This window comes from Conger conger, chromosome 18 (assembly GCF_963514075.1).
Source record: "Conger conger chromosome 18, fConCon1.1, whole genome shotgun sequence".
NCBI classification, from domain to species: Eukaryota; Metazoa; Chordata; class Actinopteri; order Anguilliformes; family Congridae; genus Conger; species Conger conger.
Window position 1 is genome coordinate 18,675,237 of NC_083777.1, and position 12,783 is coordinate 18,688,019.

The window sequence follows — 12,783 nt, forward strand, 5'->3', positions numbered from 1 at the left end:
CTGCATAACATTCTGTACAGATAAGATTCTTTCAAAAATAATTCAATGAAAGGTCCTAAATAAACATACTATACATTTTACATTACATTTTAGTAATTTGGCAGAATAGTTAAAAACTGAATCAAATCAATATTCGGTGTTAAAATTGCATCACTTTTCTGAGATAGCCAACGTTGTCCTGCAGTTCTATATGACAATCAGCAGGGAGGTTGTTCCAAGCATGTTGGAGAACTTGCCACAGTTCTTCTGCAGACTTTGGTTGGCTCCTTGCTTCTGATCTCAGACAGCCTTGATCAAGTTTTTATGTAAAAAGTAGTCAATTACTTACAGTAATATGTTACTTTTTTAAATTAAATACAAATATGTCTCTATTAAATTAAATCTTATGGAAAATGAATATTTGGAAATGTGTTATTTTATACTAACACACACAAAAAAATAAACATATATATAATAAAGTCTAGGGTGCCTAAGACTTCTGCACAGTACTGTATATATATATATATATATATATATATATATATATATATATATATATATATATATTTAAATTATTATTCATGTTTATTCTATTCTATTTATGTATTTTAACATTACATTTTATTTACTATTTCTTTTTTGTTATATTATACAGCACTTTGCGCTGCATTTTCATGTGTGAAAGGTGGTTTATAAATAAAGTGTATTGTTATAGAGTGTCAACGGAAAGCTATGAGGATCAATTTTTCAATGGAACACTCTGATTGGTTCTACGATATTGTCAGTCAAAGTTACAGACCAACTTTGCTTTGCATTGGTGGATTTATGGTAAACCCCACACTATTTGAATGTGAAGACGGCTTGCTTTATAAAAAATTCATTGTGAAAAAACATTTTGGTGATAGTGATTAAACATTTATGAATAAAAGACATTCAGATAACTGATAGGCATTATTAGCTTTAATTACAGGAGCAGTCTGTTTTAAGCAATTATCAGTTGAAACTAATATAATGAGAATATTATAGTGCATCGCTGTGGACACATGCAAAACAACATCAAAACTTGAAAAGCAACAACAGTAAAAAAGTAGGCCTAATGCTTCCTGAAAGACACTGGGCTGCTTGCTTTCACAGATCCTCCCAAACCGCAACACCACTCACGCTGCTATTCTGAAACAGACACATTTGTTGCCCTTTTAGAAAAGCTTTGCACGACAGCTGTAAACCTCCCAAAATGACACCAAGGGGAATATCGCCCCATGTCTCCATCAAAACCAATGAGTAAAAGAGCACCAACAGGAATTCCACTTTCCACCAAGGGACCATCTTCCACTCTTCACGTTCACAGCAGGAAAAAATGGAAGCACAAATCGAATTAATTTATCAACCTGAGATTATTATTCTATTTACAAAAAAGCAAAAAAAAAACCATGACAGCTCCTGGGAATTAACCTCCACAAGGGATATGTAAAAGGTAAAAGTTAACATCTATGAGCACACCTTATGAAAGTAGCAGCGCTGGGCGGCCAGTGTTATTGAGCTTTCCGGTGGTATCAAGTTTCCTAGACTGCCCGAGTTACAGTCAATGGGTCAAAAGAACAGAAGGCTATGAATGTGCAGAGCCTTAATCCAGGAATACCTTGCACAAGAGCTTTCAATTTTAAATGTCAGCTAAACAAATGCCTCACTTTTCATGAAAGTTTAATACATTTAAATTCAAGCGAATCTTTTCTTTTTGTAAATGAACTAATTAGTGAGCAGCTTTCAGCAGGATAAGTAGTTTCAACCAAGAGATTTCATTTCAGAGATGAAAAACATTTTAACCACGTATAACCTTAAATTACAAAGTAATCTATATTATATCATACTGCATCTAATATTAGCATGTATTATCCTGTTTCCCTGGGCAATAACATGCATAGAGAGCCAGGAAAAATATATAATACATGCATACATGTTTCATTAATATAATTTTATCTATTAAAATGAACAATAAGCAATTGAACAAGTCACACAACATTACAACATCACAACAGTACATTGAACTATTAATTAAAATATTCCATACTTACTTCTAGGTTTATACTGGTTTGCCCATGCACACATTTGATGTGGGAAACTTTAATTACTTACTGATACTAATACTTCATGATACTATAAAATCACAGTTTAAAGAAATGAATCAGCAAACATTAGAAAAATTAAGTCTATACAGTTCTTACTGAAGAGTGTAACCATGTTCCTGTTTCCGTGTTCTCCAAGCCTGTTTCTGCATATATGATGAGGTATTGTGTATGTGTGTGGCCACAGGCACACCAGCTGGTGAACCTTCCCCAGTCCAAACAAAATGCACCTGCTTTCATGGGATGAACACTCAAGTGTAATGTATTGTTGTCTTAACTTGGATGGATTATTCATGCCTTAAGTGAATATATTTGAACAACATGAATATTGTAATAAAAAATTGATTTGTATTGAACTAAAGTGTGCTCTGCAAACATACATTAAATAAAGACTGTGTGCATAGCCTGAGGGATTGGTATGAGGTCTGAGGTATCTGAAGTGCTGGTCTTGTATATTTGTGAAACACATCTCTTACCAAACATGACAAATTTCATGCAAACACAATTTATTTCTTGATTGTATTTCTTTCAACAATACTTATTTTTATTTAAATGCAATGTAATTTCAGCAGTGTCACTGAAATAACTCTTCTGTCCAACAACACTGTATAATGAGCTCTGGCAGATATTTAATATAAGTAATCCCAGAGTCAGCAATGGATCGTTTGCAAGCTGTAGGTTTCACAATTCACAATCCTGAAGTAATATTATTTTTATCAGGTAAAATTGAATAATACCCAGTTCATAACTTATTCTTAGGGCAATCAGATGCTTTGTTGGAAATTTGAAATCCTGAGACAATTATCTTTAATTTAAAATATCTCCAGCCTTAGAACTCCTGTTTTGCATTAGACTGAAAATGAACAGGGTCATTTTAATACTGAAACCTCAAATCAAGTGTAATTGCTCCCCTGTTTGGGGACAGGGGTCATGTACCTTCAATGTAGATTTCTGCAGAGGTGGAGTCTGTGCCGTAAAAGTTGGAGGCAAAGCAGGAGTAGCGGCCGGTGTCTTCTTCAAAAGCCTCTGCAATGATGAGTGTGTGCTGCTCTCCAACGCTGAGAATCTGAATATCAGGACAGTTCTCTAGTTCCTTCCCCTCACAAAACCACCTGCAAGGGAAACGGAACATGGCCAGTTCTGCCGTAGACAAGCAGGTCTATCCTGTAAAGAAACTTATAAGTACTGATAACACGGAAGGTTCCAGCAGAGTGACATGACTCACAGTCTTCTGTGAGTATGCATGTCAGAGGAGAACATGTGCATGACTGTTCCACAGTTATGGAGGAACCTGCATTGATGAAACTCACAATGTCATTCAAAAATGAAAAGGAAAAAATGCCATACAATTGCTTTAAAAATATGAAGAAGGACATTCATTGTTCAAAATCGATTGCTTTGTTGGAGCATTTGCCAGTTAATTGCAAAACAATGTAATAATTAAAACAAGTTTGGGTTTTAAATGACATTGTATTTATTAAATATGCATTACATTTTACAATGATATGTTCAATCATAAAAAGCTATTGCAGTATATACAGCTAAATACAGCTGTATATTTACATCTTGAATATGTATTTTATATACATGTCATATTGCACTTGTGAACAGGTCATGGCTGCAACTGTAATTCCTGACCAACCCCCTGTGACTAGATTTCCTCCTAAGACCCAGCTGTTAATAACCCACTAGAGTTCACTTTAACCCTGTTCTTCACACATAGGCTCCTCCCCTTCTGCCAGCTGACTGTGCCATTCACAGTCGCCATGGTAACACACGCTATCGCTATAGTAGCTGCACTGAGAGACAGGAACAGCTTGCTGGACCCTGTCATGGCGGCCATGGTGTCAGAGGAAAAAGCCCTGTCATGTATTTTTATAGAAACTAACTATGGGTCACAAGGCTAATTCCATTTTTACTCTACATAGATACACTATTTTTGTGAAAACCTTCTAACTGGTCATATCACACACTCCCACTTGAATTGATATCGAAAAACTACTACTATGTACATATATTAAATAGCATGACCATTTTTAAGCGAGAGATTAAATATCAAACCAGTTTCTCACCACTTAGCCTTGTCCTTCAGTGGCCCTTGGTGCCAGGAGTTTCAGATATTATAGGCTGCTCCATGGATAAGGACTTGGATTGAGGGCTAACAAAATGTTCATTTTTGGAAAGTTCTTCAACTTCCTTTGGATGGGTGTGCAATGTACATTGATTCATCTTTCTGTAGATTAATATTTCTTATTATTATTCTCCACGACATCCATACAGAGCCCGGGAAGGCAAGACAACCCCTCCCAATGGCAATAATCTGAGCATGGGATTCACTGTATTGGATTCACTTTTATAAAATTACCTTTTTTCCTTAATCCTCTCAAATTTTGAATAGCAAAATGAATTCCAATGTAACATACTCTGCAGATACACTCTACTGCCATAGTAAATAGTAATGACCTAGTGCTAATTGGAGGAGATTCTTCTGCCTCGCTGATGATAACTGGTATCCTGTGTGTACCCCATGCACAGCTAATGGAACGGTCTTCATTTCCTTTGGGATAAAGCCAATTATGCCCCAATGCCTTTTGCATTTACTGACTGAGCAACACTGCAGGGTTGAGCCTGGACTGAGAGCCTGGACTGAGAGCATTTACCTCCTGAGCAAGTCAGGGGGTCCCAGAAATTAACTTTTTATTCAATATAATCATTTTTAAATATCCTGAGGGAACTGGAGGTAACATTGCCAACTTTTCAATCATGTCAAATATGCTGGAAATGACCACTGGCAACTACAAATAAAAAAACTAAAATAAGAATAATAGTGCAAAATGTTTTTGGCAGGCCAATGACACTGTGGACTATTAGCACCACTGACAGGCAATGCACAAAAATACTTATTTATAAGCTTGGTTCCATGAAGCACATTTGGCATTTTTAGTTTATTTAACTCTATTTTTTTTTTTTATAAAGTATTGCCAGATAGGGGTGCCATTATCTCTGGAGCCCACTGTACATAGTCTGTTGCATAAAACTGAACAGAATAACCAAAAATAAACTGAAAATTACCTTTTAAGATGTGATCACCACCATAACCCCAAAGAAAGCGGGAAAATAAATAAATACAAATACAAAGAAACTGAGTATCTTTCTCCAGTCACAATATTTGACAGGTCAATCACTAGCACTTCTACCTGGGAGTAGGTTACTAAACAAGAAGGTTTCAAAGCACTATATGCTTTTAACAATGGTCACTTCCATTCAATGACCAACTGAAGTTCTTAAAAAATGTAAAACACGTACACAATATGCTGTTAAATTACTTCCAAATATATATTTCAGCTGATCTTAGCCATGGCCTCTTCCCAGCAAAATGGGGAGACATGGCTCAGGCCGTAAGAGCAGTTGTCTGGTAGTCGGAGGGTTGCCGGTTCGATCCCCGCCTGGGCTGTGTCAAAGTGTCCCTGAGCAAGACACCGAACCCCCAAATGCTCCTGACGAGCTGGTCGGTGCCTTGCATGGCAGCCAGTCGCCGTTGGTGTGTGAGTGTGTGTATGAATGGGTGAATGAGAAAGCATCAATTGTACAGTGCTGTGGATAAAGGCGCTATATAAATGCCAACCATTTACCATTTACCATGATATGGTGCTGTTGGCCTGTGTCACAATTGCAGCTGCTTTTCACAGGACAAAATGTCTCATAGTGGTCATCCTGTAATCATGAATGATTACAACAGGTACTTATAAAATTAGATGACAGTTAGGTAAGCTTGAACATCGACAGCTACAGTACAATTGCAATGCTTCATCATGATGAGCCCAATCAAACTGATAGGAAACTGCTTTGTAAAACTTAAATTGCAGCAATAAGCCTAATGGCAAATTCCATGTGTAAGCTAACTCTTGTAATTTTTTACATGTCTCTGAAAGGCAAAGGCTGCTGTCAATGCCAGTGTACAAAAAGAAAGAAGAAGAAGCAGCTTATTTTCACATTCTTCAGTACTTCATAATATTTTCTGCATTGCACTGTCCTTTTTTTAATCGCTTTCAGCACACACACGCAAAAGATCAATAGCGTGTCATGGTACTTCAAAAACAAGAACAATTAAACATGTAAGCAGGGCTGAAGGCGGTCAAGCAGTCCAGGGTCACCATGACACCAACATTTTTCCACATTCTCAGGAAGGAGTCCTGAGTCCAAATACCAAGTTTGGTATCAACACATCAAAGCGCTGCCCTCCCTTCCTGTTTGCCGGTTTCGCTGCAGATTTTGAGTGGCTGTACTGAACAATTTAGAAACTCAAAAATCGACATGGTAACTTTTCGGAGGCTTGGTCTGAACATCATCTGTCCCAAACTTGGTGAATATTGGACAAAATTTGTGGCCTGTGAATGTTTTTTGTTAACTTTTTGAGAAAATCCAATATGGTGGAAAATGCAATCTAGTAATTGACATCAATAGATGCATTGAACTCAGCTTGATCCAAGGAATCCAACAGTACTTCATTTTATAAAATTTGAAAACCTACGTGCATAAATGTACCTCCTACTTTGACCCATCAGCAGTGCTAGAGTGCTACACGTGGAGACATGAATCTTGATGAAAAGATTCATGGGATTGTCCCCAATAAGTATGCCAATTTTTTTAACTTTTTACCATACGGTTCAATGGGCTGCCAAAGACACCCTAGCCAGAAGAAAAAGATGATGATGATGATGATGATGATGAATAATAAGAAAAGATAGAAGCACACTGTGCTTTGCTGCTCGGCCTCCAATAATGGTAATTACAGGCATAACTCATTTATGAATAAGAAAATGCTCTAGAGTGACAGTATCAACCCATAACATCATGCTATGCCGTGGTGGAAAATGCTCCACTGCAGAGAACAGTGGAAAATTCAATCAAGAAATGGCAGCCAATTCAAGATGGCAGCCGCCCAATACATGTACATGCAGAATGAGGTGGGTAGACAATAGCTACAGTAGCAAGATTCAAGTGTCTACCATAGTGAAGTTTTTCACTTTTTAAAAGATTTTGGGCAGTTTAGTGCCACCTTGTTGTTGAACTGAACCAAATCTTCAGGACAGAGTTGTCAATATACACACCAAGCTTCATCATTTGATCTCTATCTGATCAGGATTTATTCATTTTTTTTGTTAAAAAAACAAACAAACAAAAAAAAACAGGCCCAAATGCAAATTCATTGGTGTGGGCATGGTTTTACCTGTAGAAACTTTCTTTTTAAAAGTTATATAAGATACTTGTAGATGCTATATTCCATGTTTTTGCGATTCATCAAAGAGTCCAGGAAGAGATACATTTTCAAGGTTTTTCAAAAATTATAAACGGCAAAATTTCAGCAAATGCAAATGTTGGGATGCATCTCTATGTCACAGAGTGTGAGTCTCTGTTTCTGATACTTGACTCAGTGTAGAGCAAATTCCAGGATCACTGTGCCAATATATAGTCAGGTATTGAGTTACATTCCTCATGAGTAAGAGTCTAATTTGAAAGCATGAGCAGTACAAAATCTCTTCCCGATCCCGATCCTGCAGCTGCAGCTGTCCTTATTTTTCCTAAAATAAGATGCTCTACAGAGGCCTACACAAAGCCAAAGTACAAACACTGATACAAAAATGCCTTGATCAAAACAAATAAGAAACTGGACACACTGTAAAATGCTCAGACATGGGTAAAACAAGTGGGATGAATGAATAAGGTTTCACTACCAGCAATCAGGCCTAACAAGAAAATCACCTTTGGAAACCTTTGAACACTTCTGTACTGACCACAAACAGGTATTTGTTTGTGTGCAAAGAGATATCCGCATGCTCCAGCCAGTTCAATTCATCATAATCTGACAGCACAAAATATCTTTAACTCAACTTCATGCGACACCCAACTGTGAAAACAGATACTACACAACACCACCATTTGCAGATATTTCAATCTGACAGAATCCAAGTTCTAACGTTACATACAGTTTAACAATAATTCTGTATCCCATTACTTCTTTACAAGAAGCAACAATAAAATCAGTAATACAAATCAAATTAGCCTTAGAGCCAATCAGGAACAAATGTAATCAAACATGACACAATATTACAAGTAAGCAACAGTAACCAGTAACCATTCAGGCAATAAAGTTTACTTACCAAATATCTTAGACTTTTTGTCAACTGTGATGAACTTAATGTATTCGATAGTGCAATATTATTCCTTCCTCATAATGAGACCCATATCCTGCCGATGGATAATGAACAGTGGCTTACATTGTAGTGGGCTCTCTGTCTTTAAGTGCTCCATCTTTCACTGTGACCTTTGGTGTTAAGTACTTGTCTGTCTAGCAAGAATGCACAGCCTGCCCTGAAGCCAAAGCAGCTGGTCAGCTGGTGAGGTTGATTAACTCCTTTTTCCTAGAGAGTTAGCTGCTGCTAAACGGTCTTCTATTTGACTGTCATTGAAGCGGTAAATGAGCATCCTATAGTCTGTATTCACTTGCTGTTTCGCGCACATGCAGGTCCCATCACTGACATCCGGATCCAATGTTCCTGACATCACACTCTTGCTGCCAGCATTTGGAGCTTCAGCTGCCCTGGCTTGTCTTTTCATGTGTCAGATATGAGACTTCCCCTTTGTGCCTCTCAGAAACACACCAAAGTTGCCCTGGTATCTCTGTATCTAAATGGATTAACCCACATGTTTTATTTCTGTAAAATAATGCTTTCATTCTTTTAGTGAAGTCAGAGGGGACAGATGTTAATATTTGGGACTGAAGATAGATATTGTAGATATTCCTGTGGGAAATCCTGAAAAACATCAAACTCTGCCATATACAATCTAAAGTGACCCTGAATCAAGATGGCTGCCATAAGAAAAACACTTATACTCATGTTCAATTTAAGAGCTTTTAACACTTTCTGTGGGAGAAGGAGGTATTTAAAAAAAAAAAAAAAAAAAAGTGTAATCCTTTGATGGTCACAATAGATATTTTTTTAAAAAGCTCATAAATAACCATAAATAACTATGGCACTGACCTGCACAATATCTAAGGGGCAACATCAAGTTTGTCTCTTAGAGGTTTATAGGCAAAGCAATACAACATTAAGAGCAGATCATATTACAGGATCACATTATACACGACCAGTTTTACCCCAGGCCATCATGTAAAGTCATTTTTGCTCATTCAGTCGTATTTATTTTTGTGGGTATTTGCAGTGGAGCCTTTAAACATGATAAAAGAATCACTGCTTTTTTTAAACAAATCACTGAGATGTTTCTTTTGTTTTTGGTAAAGCTGTACACAACTGAAGCTGGTCGGTTAGACTGGGGGATGGGTGACCAAGCAATGGCTAATAAAAGCTTTCGGTGAAATCATATAGACAGCAGGGATGTGACTTTCTCATTCTCTATAGAGAATATAAATGTATGCTTTTTGCACCCAACATTCCCATTAATGTCTAATGGAGATTCATATACGCATGTCAGCCTATTTGCGAGCATTTAGATTTTTTCCTTATGTAAATTGGTGTCCATGCTGGGGTGGATGAGTGACAATGTTTCTTTATCTTTATCTTTATGGCAGAGTCCCCACAATAGCCTCCATATTCCCGACAGGGAGAAATTGATCATTCAAGATTAGTATGATCCAAAGACCTCTGAGTTTGACTCGAGAACAGTAGATAATTCGGCCTGAAGGTTTTACTCTCCTGATCTGTAAACATTACAGACATAGCTCATTTGTATGGGATTAAAATCACAGGAGTAGGCTAATAGGTTGGCCTAATAATCACAAATAGCACATGGGGCAAAACAGGGCAATAAACGCTGTTAGCAGCATGGGTCCTCCTGAGTACCCATTGAGCTGGGTACATTTGTTTTCACACAAATCCAGCTGTGGACATTTTCCCAGTTGTCACCATTATAAGTGTTGGATGAAGTGAAACTACAAAAATGAATGTTATATTATGTTTTAGTGATTCATAAGACCTATTTATGCAAATGCTATTTCATTTCAATGTTGATTTGTGCAATATTATTGAGGAACTTCTGTTATTTTTAAAGCAATGCTTATGTAATTACTTCAGCTCTTTTATCACCCGCTGTTCTACATGAAAAAACAGTAAAGGGAAATAAATGAAAGTACGTGCAGCAGCAATCTTTGAAAATTAAAAACTAAAAACTGTATTAGTGCATTCTGTTTCATCTTACCTAACTTCAGGGACAGGAAATCCTCTTACAATGCAGTCCAGCTGAACTTTGCTACCCTCTGGTACCTCTCTACTTTTAAGCTTTTGAATGAACCTTGGAGGATCTGGAATAGGCTCATCCGAATGCTCCACTGCAGGTATATGCAAGTCTTCCTCTTCATGTTCCTCTACCTCTCCACCATCACAGAGCTCAGTCTCTTCACTCTCCACCAGTCCACACTCTTCCTCCTCTGGTCCACACTCTTCCTCCTCCAAACAACTCGCTGTTTGTATGTCCAGCTGGTTACCAGTGGGTGGTGTGAGCTCTTCCTGGTCCCCTGTTTCTGTGATCAGTTGATCAGGGGAAACGGAGACAGGTCTTTCCCGGTCTTCTGCATTGAAGGCAAAAACAGCACTGTCTGACGGATTCTTTACATTAGATCTGCTTCTGTGAGCTTTGCAAGAACGCGGACGTATCCTTTTAGAACTGTTGGCTTTGAAAAGAGAAGACAGTTCTTCTATGAAGTCAGCTGCCTTGTTAAGGAATTCCTTCTTGGACTGAGTCTCAGGTCCATACGGGGTGTTTCTTACTGGCCTCTGAAAATCTGAATGAGATTCTGTTGGGTTCCTGTTATTCTTGGTTCTGTTTTCTTTGGTAGCAGACTGCAGTGTTTGCCTGTCTGGCAGTGGGTTAGACTGTGGGAACCTCCTTTTCTCAGGTGAAGGGTTACGGGCACCATCCCCATGTTTCTCCTCCTGCGGGCCTTGGCCAATGGCTTGCCGTGCCAGGTTGACGCTTTTGTGCAGTTCTTCACTGCTTAAGAAGGCCGAGAGGTCTGTAAAGTCCTCCTGTCCAGCAGAACCTTCTGGTTTTCCACGGTGAGTTCCATGATGCAGGTGATGAGGAGAGGCATCCGCTGACCCCATTTCACCATGCCTTCGTTCAGCTCTTGGGTCCGTCAAGTAGCTCTCTCTTAAAATTTGAGCTAATGACTTAGATGGTTCCAAGTTGTTCTCTTGCATCCTGTTGAAAATTAAAACACACCATCTTGATTTCTTAATACATGCAGTTATTCATTTTTTGGAAAACAAGAGTGCAAGGCATTTGCAAGACACTGGAATCTATCTATAAGGAATGCAACACTCAGGGCTAAGTGTACCAAGAGTTTTAGTAGTTTAATGTTTTGAGTGTATGAAGAGCAATGTTAAAAACCCAAGGGTCAAAACTTGGCAAGGCCTTCATTGTTTTCAATAACATTTAATCTTAAAGATTAAAAATTAATCAGATTATCATTTTGTTCACCCTTAATATTGGCAAAAATAGAACAAATTGTTTCCTTGATAGTAATCAAATCATATGCAAGGCAAACACAATTACTAATATTTTCCTATTGCTGTGGTAAAAAGTGTAAAATGGAAGAATACTAAATTGTTGTCAACCTGCGAACATTCACCTTAAAATCCTCAAATCAATCCTCAGTTATTACATTTATATGCTTCAATGGCCAATTAACTTCTCAAATCATTTCACACCCCCACCTATTTTTTTTACACTGTGAAACTGGCACCGGCATGTAGAAAACAAACTTCTGCAGATATATATAAATACCTCCATTTTAAGTACTTCATATAATATTGAATAAAGTAACCTGCTTCAAATATTTATTTTTAAAAGGCAGCGTTTATCATTGGCCACCAGTTGTTATTGAATACAGACATGGGATAGGACACACAGATGCTACTGACACTCAAATCATCGCAATTAAGAAAGCCAGCGTCACCCTTCCAACAGACCTGCTGGTGCAGCTGTTGTGTACATTAATCCTGCACTCCCAGCCTGCAAGCCCCAAGCGACAGCTAAATATAGTACGAAGAGTCACTTTACATGAAGAAATAGAAAAATCCACCTCATCTACCTTTTAAATGAATTTGTACACCCAGAATGAGTTACATAAGAATCCAAGCCTGAAGGAGAACACCATTAAGCATTAGTTTCTGGTAACAGCTACAGACCTCAAATCTCTACAGAATAAACTTAGTCCAAGTGCATTCACAGTAAGCTTTCATCAATAGGGCTAATATTAGCTCCTTGATCAAGGATATTTCAAGCAAACATATCGGATACATGTTTGGTATAGCAATGGCACTTCTCTGTTGTTTTAACCCAAGTGACTGGCAGCACACAAAAAAAGCTGTGAACTATTATCGCAGGTGTTTTACCTTCTGATACACCAGGTAGTACACGTCCAGAACTGGTAGTCCTCAAAGTGCAACAAAGGTTAGGGACAATGAGTCCAGTCTTCCTGGGCTTGAAAGGAAAATGGGAGAAGCTTATGCCTTTTATTCTGGCAGAGGTAACCTTTGAGTTAAAGGGAAATATGGCTGCAAGTAGCTTGGGAAACCTATCACCAACACAAGCAGCATTTGTCAGCATGCTGGGCACAGGTTATTTTGGGGTAGCCCTGACCATGTGCCTGGGACACACC

The 12,783-nt window shown here is 38.0% G+C and overlaps 1 protein-coding gene across 4 annotated transcripts in view; it reads right to left on the minus strand.

Moving 5' to 3' along the window:
- The window catches only part of mypn (myopalladin), a 34,597-nt gene extending 21,883 nt beyond the window's left edge, over positions 1–12,714 (minus strand). For 3 of the 4 annotated variants that reach the window (XR_009706358.1, XM_061227764.1, XM_061227765.1), the window contains exons 1-3: positions 12,518–12,714; positions 10,320–11,321; positions 3,039–3,214 (exon numbers count right to left, since the gene is read on the minus strand). Coding sequence is in view for 3 of the 4 variants with exons in the window: in XM_061227764.1 (XP_061083748.1) it covers positions 3,039–3,214; positions 10,320–11,320 (1,177 nt within the window). In the remaining variant the exon portion in view is untranslated. Of the gene's footprint in view, positions 1–3,038; positions 3,215–8,380; positions 8,926–10,319; positions 11,322–12,517 lie in introns of those variants that run through there. The other variant, XM_061227766.1, reaches the window with a different exon arrangement.
- Between the last annotated feature and the right edge of the window lie 69 nt (positions 12,715–12,783).